Source organism: Eptesicus fuscus, chromosome 3, assembly GCF_027574615.1.
Source record: "Eptesicus fuscus isolate TK198812 chromosome 3, DD_ASM_mEF_20220401, whole genome shotgun sequence".
Lineage (NCBI taxonomy): Eukaryota > Metazoa > Chordata > Mammalia > Chiroptera > Vespertilionidae > Eptesicus > Eptesicus fuscus.
In genome coordinates, this window is record NC_072475.1 from 9,389,535 (window position 1) to 9,406,086 (window position 16,552).

The following is a 16,552-nucleotide window of genomic DNA, read 5'->3' on the forward strand; positions in this document are numbered from 1 at the left end:
GTGCACTGACCATCAGGGGGCAGAAAGTTGACCAGTAAGTCAACCAGTCACTATGACGTGCACTGCCCACCAGGGGCAGAGAGTCGACTGGTTAACCAGTCGCTATGACGTGCACTGACCACCAGGGGGCAGATGCTCCAATTGGTAGGTTAGCTTGCTGCTGGGGTCCGGCCAATCGGGACTGAGCGAGACAGGCCAGACACGCCCTGGAGCCCTCCCGCAGTCTCTCCCCAGCCAGCCAACCTCGTGCATTCTTCCCCAGCCCCGATTGTGCACCGGTGGGGTCCCTCGGCCTGGCCAGTGCCCTCTCGCAATCCGGGACCCCTTGGGGGATGTCGGAGAGCCGGTTTCAGCCCAATCTCACAGGCAGACCGAGCCCCTCCCCCATGCACGAATTCATGCACTGGGCCTCTAGTCCTATATAATAAAAGGCTAATGTGCAAATAGACGGAATGGCAGAATGACCGGTTGTTATGACACTCACTGACCACCAGGGGGCAGACGCTCAACACAAGAGCTGCCCTAAGTTGGTCAGTGCGCTCCCACAGCAGGAGCGACACTCAGCCAGAAGCCTGGCTCACGGCTGGCAAGTGCAGCAATGGTGGCAGGAGCCTCTCCCACCTCCATAGCAGTCAGACATTCCCCGAGGGCTCCCAGACTGCGAGAGGGTGCAGGCCAGGCTGAGGGACCCCCCTCCCCCGAGTGCACAAATTTTGTGCATCGGGCCTCTAGTCTGTTAACATGGCTATAGCAGAAACACTGATAGTCCCAAGTGCTGGCACAGAGCTGTGGGTCTGTCTGCCCCAGTGGGAATGGAAAATGCTGCAGCTACTTGGGCACATAGTTTGGCATTTTTCTACATACGCTTAAATACAGAGATCAGAGTTCTGGGTATCACAGAAAAATGAAAACTTATGTTTATACAAAGATATGTGCACTGTTGTTCTTAGCTGCTTTATTTGTAATAAACAAAAACTGGAATTGACGCAAGTGTCCTTCCTGGTAACTGGACACACAACTTGTGGTGCAACCACTTGGTGGCATACTACTGGACAACAAGTCTCTGTTATGTCCAACTACTTGGCGGCTCGAGAGAGCATTATTATGTGGAATGAAAAAGGCCATTTTCAAACGATTACATTTGTTTGATTCAATTTATGTAAAGTTCTTGAAATGACAAAGAATAGTGATGCAGAATAGATCAGTGGTTGCCTGGGGTTCGAATTGGGGCGAATGCGTAACTATAAAGGGAGAATATACAGGAGTCTTTTCCTGGTGATCCTGCTTGTGCAGGTGGTTAGACAGATCTGTACATGAGATACAATTTCACAGACCCGTACATGACAAACAAACCAACAAAGGGGTGTGTAAAAACTGGGGCAGTTTATTAATAGGGTCTTACCCATGTCTGGCACTGGTTTTGATAATGTCCAACAGTATGTCAAGTGGAAGTTGGTGAGGGTATAAAGCAACTCTATGATTTCTGCAACTACTCATGGATCTAAAATATTTTCAAAATGGTACAGTTGATAATTATTAAATCTGCAAATATAAAAAATGAATTGTATCAACAGACCAATTAAAATCTGAGAGATTATCAGAGTGGGTAAAAAACAAGATCAATCTCTGTGCAGTCAACAAGACACCAATGTGAAATACAATGTTATTGGTGGGTTAAAAGTTAAAGGACAGCGGCGCCAAGTGATCACAAACAGGAAAGACGCACTCAGGCGGCTGGGAGTGCGTGATGGCCCAGTATGGCCATGCAGACCCTGGAGGTCTTTTCTCCTGGCACCCTGTATTCATGGCCTTGACGTTCTGCATCTGCATGGCGAGACTATCCTCTCTTCTCGCCTGAGCACTCCCTGTTCTTCTGCTGCTCCCAAAAGGCCCAGATCAGACTGCACTGGGTGGGGCAGACCCTACCCCTCCTCTGTGCAGCCATGGGCCTGGGCTTCATCATCACCAGCAGGACCCACAGTGAACTGCCCCACCTGGCATCCTGGCATGGCTGGGTGGGGGCTCTGACGCTGCTGGCCACGGGGGCCAGGCACTGTGTGGGCTCTGCCTGCTCTTTTCCCGGGCAGCCAGGCTCTCAAGGGTGGCTCGCCTCAAGCTCTTATCATCTGACGTGTGGATTGGTGGTCTACCTGATGGCTACCGTGATGGTGTTCCTGGGCATGTACTCGTTGTGGTTCCAGGCCCAAGTCAACTTTGCGGCCTGGTACCTGTGCCTGGCACTGCCCCTCTATCCAGCCCTGGTGATCATGCACCAGATCTCCAGCTCCTACTTGCCGAGGAAGAAAATGGAAATGTGACTCCCTCCAAACTCTGACTCTAGCTGGAACCCTTGCCTTGGACTTCAGTGGTTTCTTTGGTTACCTTCAAGGACTCCACTTCTGAAGTAATAGGGTTTTTATACTTTTAGCTGGGCTAGGGGCTGCAGAAGCCCATTGCTCCTACCGATGGGTGACTCAGTGGACTGAAATGGGGAAACATCCTGAGTGCAAGTAAAACGTGATGGGGAGCTGGATCCGGAAGCCTCCACTCTGAATGGGAGACAGAAGGGTTGGGCACTGGTAGTGATGGTGGTGCTGTCATTTCTTGGTTGCATGCCTGATGGAGGGTTGGGTTCCTGCAATTAGGAATAGCAGCTGTGGTTCTTTGAGTCTCTTTTGAGAAAGCAGTATGGTGTAGTGGACAGAGCCCTTGGTCTTTTCTATGGGTTATGGTCCTCGTAGGCTCTATTATGTGACCTTATGCAAGTTGCATGTCTCAGGAGCTCGGTTTCTTTATCTGTGTGGTGAGCGTTTCTAAATGCTCTCTAACATCCTGTGTCTGTAAGGTTGACTTCACAGCATACTCTCCAGCTCTGGACTGGGGCTGGATCACTTAGAAGACTCAAGATGTAATTCTTACATCCATTATCCCTTCACCACTGTGGAGGAACAGATCTGCCCTCGTGGCATGACGGGAATCTATGCTGATTTGGCCCCAGACCAGAGCACAAGGGGTCAGGCACTGTGGAGGGAAGGGTCCCAGGTGAGGATCTCCTGAACTGCAACACAGCAAAGGCACTAAAGTCACTTTAAAACTATGGAAGAGCCCTGGTTGGTGTGGCTCAATAGATGGAGCATCTGCCTGTGTACTGAAGGGTCCCGGGTCAATTCCAGTCAAGAACACATACCTCATTTGTAGGCTCAATCCCGGCCCTGGTCGGGGCACATGCAGGAGGCAACCAGTCAATGTGTCTCTCTCACATTGATGTTTCTCTTTTGTCTCTCCCCCTCCCTTCTACTCTCTCTAAAAATCAATGAAAAAATATCCTCGGGTGAGGATTACCAAAAATAAAAATAAATTTTAAAAAAAGTTAAAGGACAGAAAAACATGTCAAGTGAACACTAGTCAAAAGAAACCTGAAGTGGCTACTTGAATGTTAGATGAATGTCAGGATTCAGGACAAGGAATATGATCATAGATAAGGAAGGCCATTGCATGAATATAAAGCATCAGTTCACCAAGAAGAGATGTCAGTCCCAAGTGTACATATATACCAAAGAACAGAGCCTCAAAATACATGAAACAAAAACTGATAGAATGCAAAGAAGAAAAGGACAAATTGACAATTACAGTTGGAGATTTCAACTCTGCTCTCTCGGTAACTGATGGACCAAGAAGACGGAAAGTCAAGATAGATAAATACTAAACAGCACAGCCCACCAGCTAGAATTTACAGGGCACCCACCAACAACAGAAGGGCACACATGGTCTTTGTGTGCACACAGGATATTTGCTGAGGTAGGTCATATTCTGTGCAAAAGAATAAAAGCCAAATAGGTTTTAAATGATTGAAATAATAAAAATTATATTTCTTGTCCAGTGTGGAATTAAACTAGAAATCAACAACCAAAGATAACTAGAAAATTTCCAAATACCTGACCATTAAAACACCTCTAAATAATGTGCTGGTCAAAGAGAAAGTATCAAAGAAAATTAGTAAATATTTTGAACTCGTATACATAAATTTGTAAGATCAATGCCGTTAGTGAAATTTATAACATGAATCAATGCCGTTAGTGAAATTTATAACATGAAATGCTAACATGAGAAAAGGTTTCCAAACAATCTAAGCTTCTACCATAAGAAACTAAATGAAAAAAGCAGAAGGATGAAATAATAAAACATTTAAAAGAAATAAACCAGTGAAACTAAAAACAGAACTATAAGCCTTTCAAATTGAAGAAATTCAAATACAGACAGACAAAAACAGTCCTGTATTTTGAGAATTTAGAGGGTGTAGCAGTCCTTTGTTTTGTTTTCTGAGGCGGGATTCATTCTTTGTTCTTGATATTTTTCTGTACCCTTTTATTGGCCTTAACAAGACCTGTGCTTTATATGTGTTTCTTCTGCCCTCTGCTGGGAATTGGTGGGTTTGCAGATCAGACTGAGCCTGGGATGAAGGGAAGGTCATCTAGCTTGGATATGGGAACAGCTTCCATTTTCCCCTGGAAGGCCCAGGGCTCTCCAACTCTGCCTGGCCAGCTGGGCCATCTGCTACCTCCAGCTGAGTGTGTCCCTCCCACCCCAGCACACAGAAACCCCCAGCAAACCCTCAGTGACCAAGTGAATAAATGAGAGGATAAGGAGAGATGGAAATGTAATCTTGGCTGTTTCATGAGTATCTGAGTTTAAAAATCACTAAGTTCTGATTCATATTGGCTTGTGTAGCAGTGGAAATGGAGCTAGGCTCAGTGCTTATTATATGTATTCACCCAGTCTTTAAATCTGTACTGAATTTGCTCCTGCCCTCCTGTAGGCCCAGAATGGTGCTAGGAACTGGGGGTTCAGCGTTGAATGAAGAAGATAAATGTGTCCTCTGCCCACAGTGCAGCAGGGCTAGGTCTGTGGGGGAGGATGGAGCCCAGGGGAGATGGGGTGCTGGCAGGTAGTGGCCTAGCAGGGAGTGCTCTCAGCAGAAGGCCCCAGACAGCAGGCAGGCAGGAGAACTCAGCCTGTCACAGAAAGGGAGACCAGTGGGTTAGGTGGGGTTCAGCAGATTGGGGCGGTGGCACCTATAAGCCGGGGGGCAACACTCTGGAGAGGAAGGAGCCTGGATTGAGTTACATAGGCAATTGGAAGATATCCATGGGTGTCAGCAAAGGAAGGACAGCCTGATTTGAGGTCCTGGAAGGTCACTGGTGATGTAGGCAAGATGTGTCTCCATCACATGTTCCAGAGCAAGAGCTGATGGCCACGGAGTGTGACTGAAGGGAAGCCATGTCCTCTGAGCACTGCAACCAGGACAATCAGACACCAGGCATGAGCTCCTCCATCTGCCTTGGAGGGAATGGGTGCAGAGTCTCAGTGCCTCCCTGGGGCATGCAGTGCAAGGGCTGGCCTCAGCTCAGTGCTTCCAGGAAGGGCTAGGAATTCTTTTTGTTCGTGATGTTTGGTGGCACCTTCACATTGCCATCACAAACTGGTCAAGGCGACACAGGCTGGTGCTGTCCTCAGAGTCATGGGTACACTCTGTGGGTTCCCAAACATTCCATTTACACCCATGGCCCCTGAGCTATGCAAAACGGCTGATGGCACACAATGTCCTCTCACCAGGCCAGCGCTGTACAAAGGCTGTACACATCTTCAAGTGCTGCTGGGCCCCAAAATAACCTGCATCTCCCTGGGATAGGCTGAGCCCAGGTTGTTAGTAGAGGTTCTCAAGGGACACGTCTGCCATAGCCCCCACATACCCAATACCAACACACACTGAAGTAGGCACCAGGGAAACACCCATGTGCGAGAAAGAGAGAGTGTATGTGTGTGTGTTTGTGTTTGTGTGTGTGTGTGTGTGTGTGTGTGTGTGTGTGTATGCGCATGTGCGAGTGAGTGGCTGAGTAGGTACTTGTGAGTGCATATATGAGTGGTTGAATGTGTACATTTGCAGGTGGGTGAGTGTGAGTGAGTGCATGTATGAGTTGGTGAATGAGTGTATGCATATGTAAGTGGATGAGTGTGTGAGTGTGTGCTTGTTTGAGTGAGTGCATGTGTGAGTGGATGAGTGAGGAGGTGGGTTTGAGTAAGTGCATGTACAAGTGGCTGAGTGTGTGGGTGTTAGTGGGTGCTTGTTTGAGTGTGCATGTGTTAGTGGGGAGGTCTGAGTACATGTATGAGTGAGTAAGTGTGTATGTGCGCAAGTGGGTGAGTGTGTGTGTGTAAGTTGGGAGTATGTGGGTGAGTGCATGTGCAAGTAGGTGAGTGGGTGAGTGTGGATGTGAGTTGGTGTGTGTTTGAGTGAGTATGCATGTGCAAGTGGGTGAGGGGATTAGTGTGTGTGAGTGTGAGTGAGTATGTGGATAAGTAAATGGGTGAGTTGGCAAGTGGGAGTGAGTAAATATGTGAGTGAGTGGTTGCATGTGAGTGGGTATGTGTGTGAGTGGGTACATGTGTGAGTGGGTGCATGTGTGAGTGGGTTCGTGTGTGGGAGTATGTGCATGTGAGTGAGTAGGTGAGCTTATGCAAGTAGGTGTATGAGTGTGAGTAAGTGGACGAGCATGTGTAAATGGGTGCATGGGTGGCAGGTGGGTGAAGGAAGGAGATAGGCCCTCTGACTTAGCGTAGAAGCCAGGTCAAAATGCTGCCCTTTAAAAGGAGCTAATGATTTTTGCTCTCTGATCTTAATTTTTTTTATAACTTTCATGTCATCATACAGTGTCAAGATGGTTATTTTGTTTGAATTATCAGAGGAAATAATTGGCCCCTTAATCTGTTGTGAGTTGAAAGTTGCCTGGTACCATCTCAGTCATGGCAGCTGCTTTTTAATATAAATTTTATACTTGAGGTGACTAGATTAACATGCAGTTGTAATGCTTCTCGGCTTCCCTCAGAGATAACGTCTAGAATACAGTAGTGGGGATATCAGAACCAGGACGTTGACACCAATACAGACAAGACAGAACATTCTATCCCCACTGGGCCCCCATGCTGCCCTTTCATAGCCACAAGCATTTTGTTCTGTCCATACCTCCTCCTCAGCCCCTGACAACCACTAATCTGTTCTCCATTTCTATAATTTTCTCATTCGAAGAAAGTTATATAAATGGAATTATACAGTGTGTAACCTTTGGGGATTGACTTTTTCTCTTGTCCTAATTCTCTGGAGATTTACCCCGGTTGTTGAGTGCATAAATAATTTGTTCCATTTTATGGCTGAGTGGTGTTCCTTTGTGAAAAACAGCCCCACTCCAACGCTCTGGGCCATATGGTCACAAATCTCCCGGCCCTCCTCGGCCTAACCCATAACCTCCCACGGTCTGCAACCCCCCTCCGCCAGCTCACTGCCCCTTCCCAATTTCTTTCTCAAGAAGAAAAACAGGCCCTGAGTACCAGGTCACTTGGTTGTGTGGTTGTTGGTTCCTGTTTGGCAGACTACCAGAATTCCTAATAGATAGAGTAGGAAAAACACTGGGGCAGGAATTAGGACCAGTGGTTCCCCAGTGTAGCTTTGCTCAAGAGAAATCTGGATAACCTCAGAATACTGCTTCCAGGCAACCTGGGTCTCCTGGATCAGCCCCTACGGGCAGCACACCCCATTCAGGTGACTCCAATGCCTAGGCCTCCCTACTGTATCATTGCAGGATGGCCAAGTGAGCACTGGAGTACAAGGTGTGCACTGGGTCACCAGGTGGGCACTGCACAACCAGATGAGACACTGGGCCACCAGGGGAGCACTAGGGTACAAGGTGGAGCAGGGCCTCCTTTCCTAGACTGGAATCTCGCAGCTGTGCTGTCATCCTAGGATAGGACACCTGCATGACTGCTGCCCTGGAAGCAGTTCTGGAAAGTAGGGGTGACAGTCCTTCTCAGAGCTTCCCCCAAGAGCCCTCACAGTCCCCACATGCTGCTGCCTGAGGATTCATCCTGTGACTAACTCCCAGAGGGTTTCACATGGGTGAGGAGGGTGCCCTGCTCTGTGGACCTACCTCCTGTTCTTCTGACTCCTGTATCTCCTGTCACTGTTACCATGATTATTTCTTTTCTTTTCTTTTCTTTTCTTTTCTTTCCTTTCCTTTCCTTTCCTTTCCTTTCCTTTCCTTTCCTTTCCTTTCCTTTCCTTTCCTTTCCTTTCCTTTCCTTTCCTTTCCTTTCCTTTCCTTTTCTTTCCTTCCTTCCTTCCTTCCTTCCTTCCTTCCTTCCTTCCTTCCTTCCTTCCTTCCTTCCTTCCTTCTTTCCTTCCTTCCTTTCTTTTTTCTCTTTGTTCCCATAATGGTTTCTTGACAGGCCCATCCTGTTTATCTTTGTAGGACAGCACAGTGCCTGCAGCTAAGTAATTGCCAAGGAAATACTCGTTGAATTAGCAAAGTTATTAATTACCAATTACAGGCAGTCCTCGGGTTACATCGGGACTCCACCCATGTACATTGTTTCGTGGTACGTCGCCATCTCCCATTTCTTTATTAAAAAAAAAAAGTTCTGTGATTTTGACGTATGTACATATGTGCTTTATGTTTTTTATTATTTACCACAAGTAAAGGTCAGGAATTGTTATCTTTCTTTTAAATTTTTTTTACTGTTTCACTTCATTACTGCTGTGTATGTGCTCCATGTGAGTGACGTAGGTGCTTATGTAAGTGGGAAAATCACGTTATGTCACACTGTAGGAACAGATCTCTGATGTAACCCAAGGACCTACTGTACCTATGAGGCAAATATCAGTCTGCTTCTTATATTTATGTGTTCCTGGAGGAAAAATCTGGGGTGAGAACAGCCAGTTTAGGCTCAGGACCTGGTCTTTGATGCCCAACTCCTATGCCTCATCTGGTCAGGCTGTGCCACACTGGGGTAGGCTGTGTTACAGTGGGGCTGTCTGTGCCACATCGGGGCAGGTTTTGTGGCTCCACCGAGCTTCCCAGGAGGGGCCATCAGCAAGCATTCTCCGGTGTCTTTCCCCTTACAAGTGCCTCCTCGGCAGCAGAATTTTCCTGTGCAGTGGCTGGGTGTTTGGCATCATGTGCACTCTCCCACCGCCTCCTAAATGCAGTTTCAGCAATGTCACAGAACCACCCATTGAAACTGACTTCTTAAATCCATCAAGAGTTTAAAGTGAAATTTAAATGAATATGTTTTACACATGTGGAAATAATCTATACATGTGATGGTTATAAGGTTTGTACGTCACAGGTAAAATTTAAGTGTGTGACAATAACAGTGCAGGCGAGAGCAGAAGTGGAAGCAGACTGCTATGAGGTTCTTGTACTCTATGTAAAGTGACCAATACCACTGGACATTGTCCTGTAATAAGTTAAACCCTAAAGCAACAACTGTGATAACAAAACAGAGGGTTGTAACTAATAAGTGGATAAAAGAGGTAAAGTGGCATCATAAAATGGGTGCATTTAATCCAAAAGATGACAGATGGGAATAAAAAACAATAGAAATGAGGGACAAAGAACAGATAGTAAAAATAGAAAACAAATAAAATGATCAGTTTAAACTCAGCCATATTAGCAATCACTGCAAATAGTCAGAAATTGTCAAATAAGATAAAAAGAAAAGCAGGCCTAAGTATATGCTGCCTATAAAAAACTCACTTAAATACACAAAGTTAAAAATAAAAGATGGAAAAAGATCGACCATGCTAACACTAATCAAAAGAAGGCTGGTGCAGCTATGTTAATAACACAAAGTAAATTTCCAGCCAAGAATATTACCAAAGATAAAAATGATCTTTCATGATAAAGGAGTTAGTACATTAACAGAACATGACAATGCCAAACAATATTATGCTAAGGATGGAGCTTAAAAATACAGTGAATGATTAGGAGAAACAGACAGATCCACAATTATAGCAGAGATTTCAATACCACTCTCTCAGTATTTGATAGAACAAGCAGACAGAAAATCATAAGATAATGGCAAACTTGGACAGTATTACCATCCAGCCACTGTAATTGGTATTTTAGAACTTTCCACCCTTAACACAAGAACACACATTGACTAACATGAGCCACACTCTGGTCCATAAGCAAGTCTCCATAAATTTAAACTACATCAAGGATTACAAAATATGTTCTCTAACCATAATAGAATTAAATTAGAGATCAAAAAAAGAAAGATATCCCAAAACCCCCAAGTATTTGAAAACTCAATAACACTTCCAAATATTTCATGAATCAAAAACGGAATCAAGAGGGAAATATAAAAGTATTTTGAAATGGGTGAATAAAAAGCACAAATATAAAATTTGTGGGATGCAGCTGAAGCCATATGTAGAGATAAATTTATAGAACTAAACACCTTTATTAGGCAAGAAGTAAGTTTTTTTTAATATTTTTTTATTGTTTAAAGTATTGCATATATTAGTACATATATAAGAAGTAACATATAAGAAGTAAGGTTTTAAATTGATGCCATCAGCTTCTTCCTTAAGAAACTGGAAAAAAATATGAATATGTTAAACTCTGTATCATGTGTCAGGATTTGCTAATGAATGGAATGGGGACAGAGAAGGGAAGTACTGTGGTTGTGGGGGTTCAGGTCTGAGCAGTTGGATGTCAGGAGTGCTGAAACAGGGGAGACAGACAACTGAGGAGCCTGGGGTGGGTCAGGAGTTTCGGTCCCACGTGCCGAAAGTGAGTATCTCTTAGGGATTGTGGTGGTGGGGGAGTTGGGTACGAGTGTGTTCAGGGCTGAGGCACATGTATAGATGGTGTCAGCACAAAGTGGTGTTTGCTGAATGGGCTTCCTCTGGCAGGCAAGTGCAAATGGACAAGAAGGAGAGGGCTCCTCCCAGCCCTTATAGGGGAATCAGGCCTGCTTCTCTTCCTCCAGTTAAATGAATTTAAAATATATTAATCCCCAGCAACAAAGAGAAAAGGAGGGGTCCTCATTGGTGAGAGAAATCTGCGGATTTGTGGCATACCCTTCCGACTTTTTGGGGTGACTTGTGACCACAGGAGTCCAACTGCTTCTTCCCCTTGATTCCCCAACTTGCTCCTGTGTGTTCCCAGGCAGCAGCGGCCTCTGAGGTGGGAGCAAGCCCCAGACACTCTCAGGGTTGCCTGTAATGAGCAGATGTCCAGGGTCCTGGCAGGACTCCATGCCTACCAAGAGGCCCATGATCCTGGGGAAGCCACCTGCCCCGTGCTACTCGCTGGCTGGCTCTACTCGCTAGCTGGCTCAAGGTGGGTTCTTCAGGGTCAAGGTTACTGAGTCACAGGTGACCCTAACGACTACCCTGGACTGCGTTTTGTTCCTACCAGTCTGCAGAGAGCACTGTGACACGCCCTTTTGACATGTGATGAAGGCTCTGGCCTCTGCAGCAGCTCACTGGCCTGTGTCTGATGGCAGTTGACAGCCTACAGCACTCCTGGCACTCACTGACCCACTTTCTCCACCATGGGCTGGAAACGTTTACATAACAGATGGCCAGGGGGGCCTGCTGTCCCTCTGACACAGGAGGAGATGTTTCTAATTAAAAAGGAGGCGGGCGCCCCTGCCTGGCACCACGAGATTCAGTTTAGGGGTGCTGGGAACTCAGCCTTACACATACTGGAGTCCAAAGGGCTTGCTGCAGGGCGCCTCTACAGGAAGGAGTGCTTTTATCTGATACCACACCAGTCTCTGCAGCTAGAGCCTCCTCTCCTCCCGAGGGTCACATGCACTGCGCTGTTCACCAGAACTCTGGGTGACAGAAAGGGTCTCTATCTGTGTTCCTCCATTCGCAGCCAGGAGCTACAGGAGACTGTTTACTTAACACTTAAATGTGGCCAGTGAATCTTTTTTAAAAATTTTTTAAATTTCTTTATTGATTAAGGTATCACATATTTGTCCTTATCCCCCCATTCCCATCCCACACCCCTCCCCACACGTGCCCCCACCCCCCTATTGTCCTTAACCGCTGGTTAGGCTCATATGCTTGCACACAAGTCCTTTGGTTGATCTCTCCCCTTTACCCCCACCCTTCCCTACCCTCCCTTTGAGGCCCGACAGTCTGATCCATGCCTCCTTGAATCTTTATGTTAACTATAAATAGCCACATATGGCTAGTGGCTACTGTACTCGATAGAGGACATTCATATGGAAGGATGATTTTATTAAAATTCTCTTGCTATGTATTATATCTTCATGTTAAAATCCTTGCTATTTAAATGTTCTGATTATGAATAATTAGAACTAATAGTTGGAGTGTGTTGAAGTTGCCTGTAAATATATTTTTAAGTGTAAGTGCTTATTAATGCAGAAATAGAATTAGAAACTGTCATTTTGCCCATGCCGTGACTGCCCTTTGCAGGAATCCCCTACCTATCACATAGGTGATAGTATGTACTTTAATTCTGTGCTTTATTTTTGTGTTTTCCTTTCAGCATATTTTTAGCAGAAATATTTTGACAAGAAAAAAAATTTTGCCTCATAAAAACCTCTAAGTTTAAAGGAAAAGCTTGCTTTTTTAACCTGTAGTCTCTCCTGTGTGTGGACAAAGCCTCTCATCTTTAGAAGTTACATCACAGGGCCAATGTCCGGACAGCCTGCAGGTGCATGGGGACACATTCAGGTTTCACAGGACTGTTGTTCTTGAAGGACTTAGGCAGCCATGAAGGCAATGTGACACTGTCATTAGTGAAGGGACTAAATGTGAGGTAATGTGTGAGGAGTTCTTTCAGAACCAGCCCTTGGTTCCTTTCAGGGCTTCCAAAGCCTCATCCTTTATTGTCCTGGCACACTCTCAGGTATGCACCTGGGCAGGTGGCAGCTCCTGAAGGCCTATCGTACTCTCCTTCAGAATCGGCCCAGGGTCCCTCCTGGCCCTCTAGTGGAACCCCTGGGCCCTGGCCTGCACCATGGTTCACCCAGAATCTTCCCCCAGCCAGTCCTTCCTTCCTTTCTGTCCAACAAAGACACTCGGCTGTCAACTCCCTAAGGCCCCCATTCCCTGATCCTTCACCTGCCCGTGTTCCCCAAGACCAGTAGGGTCCCTTGCTCCTATGGGGGCCACTCGTGCCCACATTTCCTCTTCTTTCTGCAGGACCCCTGTGACCCTGTGATGTTTCTGTACCCACATGCCCCCTAACCTGTGCACCCTGCAATATCCCTATATATACCACCCACACCCTGTCATGTTCTTGTGCACTCAGGCAGGTGGCTTTTCACCTTCCCCCCCACCCCAATTTGTGCACTGCACAGACAGGGGCCCAGAGAATGCCTGCTTAAACTCCCACCACTCACTTATGAACCCTGCCCTCAGAGTGAAGTAGCACCTCCCAGCCCTAGAGTCAGGGTCTGGTATGCCCCAGCCATGCCCCAGTATCTGGGTTGTGCATATCTGGTTCTCCTAGACCAGTGGTTGGCAAACTGCGGCTCTGTTGACTAATGAGTTTGCCGACCACTGTCCTAGACCAAGCTTGTCAAACTTGTGGCCCATGGGCCACATGCGGCCCACAGCGAATATTTTTGTGGCCCAGCCAATATAGCAGTATGTAAGAAACATTTTCATAAAAATTTTGTAACTTAATTTTTACAATATCCTGTTATACATAATTATTAATAACGAACTACAATGTTCACTAATGACTGATTTATATAATCGTGTTGCATTCATTTTCCTTATGTGCTGGCGCACCATTTCTCTCCACTAATACTAGCAGCGAATATTTTAGCAGCCGATTGCCACGTCATTAGTCTTGTACTGACTTGTTTGGTGTGTGCAACAGGAAATACTTTACTTTCAGAGAACAAGAAAAATAGGTTTATTTGTTACGCTTATTAATTTGTGCAGTTATTCAGTGCCTGGTAAGTTAATGTTAAGAAAAAATAATAATTTTTATTAAAATGTTCCATTATTTTATGTTAACAATTTGTTTCAGTCCTTTGTATTCAGCATGTCTCTATCAAAATAAACCTATGTTTCTATGAAAATTGAAGCTTTTGTTTTCTTGCGACCCACATAAACTTAAACCTTGTTTATTTGGCCCGTGTTAGCCTTTGAGTTTGACATGCTTGGCCTAGACCTCTCCCTGTCTGATCTGAGAGTCCCCTCCCCACTGTTCACTCCAGCCCTCACCTAACCTTGTTTTAAATCCTTGCTGGTGCCTGTCTTGTGAGGCTGCTCTTGTGAGGGTGAGGGTGACCTGTCCTCAGAATCCAGCCCAGACGATGATCCTCCACGAGAAGGGACTGAAGCCAGGATCCCCATGCAGCTGGGTGTGGGGCTCAGGTCACTGCTTAGTCATTGTCCTCCATCAATCACCCATTCAGGCCAAGCCCCAAGGGCCTGAGCACCAGCAGACAGTCTTGGGAGCACATTGTACTCCTCCCTTTAGTACTCTAGGCCCACTGCCTGAAATCACTCCTTGCCTGTAATTTATGAAGTAGAGCCTTCACTTTGCCTCGTGGGCTAAGCGCTGAGCCAGCCATCTGCAGAAAGTATACAGCAAACAGACCAATGATATGGGGTTTTAAAGCATTTTCTGAAAACTTAAAAAGGGTGACACTCAGCTATTTGGAAATTTAATTGATATAGACTAAATCCACTTTATAAGTGAGAATTACCAAGGAATCTCGGCTCTAGATGCCAAAGACATACCACTACCTGAACTTCCCTGACGTTTTAAGGGTGAAGGGTATCTCAGTGGGAGGCTGGGGATCCTGGCACCAATGTGAAGGAAATGGACAGAACTAACCTCACAGCAGAGGCGGCACTCACTGGATGCATATGTGGGCATCAATGCTTACTGGGGACCCTGCTTCCCCTCCATCCAGCATATAAGAGAGCTGTTCCTTTGTTACAGAGGAAAACTGAGGCCAGAGGGCAGTTACTGAGCAGTGGGGCTGGATCTGTTGCTGGAGGGCTTTCCTAAGGCCCATCCCCCCATTGCCCTGTACCCCATGCCCCAGCAGGTCATTCCACAATGCTCTGGGAAGCCTTTCCCCGAGCCTCTGCCTCTCACCAGCAGCCTCCTGCCCCTCCAGAGGCCGGAACATCCTCTAGTGCATTGGCAGTTGATGTTCTCAGTTAGCAGCAGCTGTGCCTTCTCTTTACAGGTGACACCATCTGGGCCCCATCTATCCTTCCTCTCGACACCCTTGGCACCTTAAGCTACCACCCCCAGACGCATTTTGGTAGAAAGATGGAGTCCAAGGTCTCAGAAGGTGGCCTGAACGTGACCCTGACAATCCGCCTGTTGATGCATGGAAAGGTACAGAAGCACAAGCCCTGCCTTTGTCACTCTCCTCAGAAGGAAGGAAGGAAGCAACCCAGATGGGAGGAAGGGAGGTCTTGCCCAGAGCTGGGGCCTTTGCTTTGTATTATGCTTTTAAAAATTCTAAGCAATCTCAGACTTACAGAGCAGGAGCAGTCCAGCCTAAAGTACGCTTCTCCTGGAACCATTTGAAACTAATAAGTCACTCAGGTGACGTCCTATCCCCAAGTACATTAGTGTGTATTTCCTACATGCACGGGCATTCTCCTCCATCACCACTGCACCATCAAGTCAGGACAGTGATGCTGATCTGTTCTGGCCACCTGACCACAGACTTCATTCACAATCCTAATCATCCCAGCACTGCTCTTCCTAACAGGGCACTCCGAAGTGTCTTCCCACTCCATGTCCTTGTCATGTCTCCGGCCTCTTTTAACCTGAAGGACTTGCCCTGGTCTTTCTTGGCTTTTCACCTTTGAATGTTTCTGTCCAGTTCTTTTGTAGAATGTCCCTCACATTGGCTTTTTCTGATGTCAGGAAAGTCACCAAAGCTTTCCTATCAGGTGGCCTAGATTTCAGGGTATCTCCCATTACCAATCACCTAGTTAGAAAGATACCTGCCAGGTGTCTCCGACTAGAGCTGCTTTTCTCCCACTGATAGGTAGATGCTTTGTAGATACCTTATTTGTCAGCAGGCTTTCAGTGCATCCACTTATTCATGTCTGCATGGACTCAGGGTTTGTTGTTTTATTCTATTTCCTGTTCTATCACTATTTATTTTGATACTCATATTGTCTATGACTTGGCCAATGGGGGTCCCTCCAGACTGGCTCTTATGTCCCTTTGATGTGGCCCATCATTTTTATGCCTGGCTTCTGGCTCAAAACGCTGCTTGTGTTTCATCTGGTGCTTTCCCTGCCACAGTCCTGGAATCAGCCATTTCTCCAAGAAGCCTGACTTCTTTGAGGGGAGGACTGTGTTCGAGGCCCAGATCAGAGCATGTGGTGTGATCATCACCCTTGGTCTGTCATTGGTCCCAGACAGAGCTGGAAAACATATATGTGTGCCTATGTATAAATGTGTGCATGTACATGTGTGAATATTGTAGTATCATACACATCTGCATATTGATTTACATATTGATCTCTCTAGATTTTGGGCCCCAGTATCTTATACCCCCAATTCCAGTCCAATGGCACAGGATCCATCCTAGCTCCTCCGCTGTCCCATATTTGTGCCTTGAGAAGCCTGACTCTAAGGGGGCTGGCAGAGGCGCTGGCCTCATGCCTGTGGCTGTGCCCACCCAAGATTTCCAGGAGAGAAGGTGCTCACACTGAGAGTGTCCCTCTCTGTGATGG

General features: G+C 46.4%; 1 protein-coding gene across 9 annotated transcripts in view; it reads left to right on the forward strand.

Moving 5' to 3' along the window:
- PCBP3 (poly(rC) binding protein 3) overlaps window positions 1–16,552 on the forward strand; it is a 217,207-nt gene that overhangs the window by 168,845 nt on the left and 31,810 nt on the right. For all 9 annotated transcript variants that reach the window (XM_054713624.1, XM_008145647.3, XM_028151752.2 and 6 more), the window contains one exon: window positions 15,037–15,191. In XM_054713624.1, coding sequence (XP_054569599.1) covers window positions 15,037–15,191 — 155 coding nt within the window. The remainder of the gene's footprint in view (window positions 1–15,036; window positions 15,192–16,552) is intronic.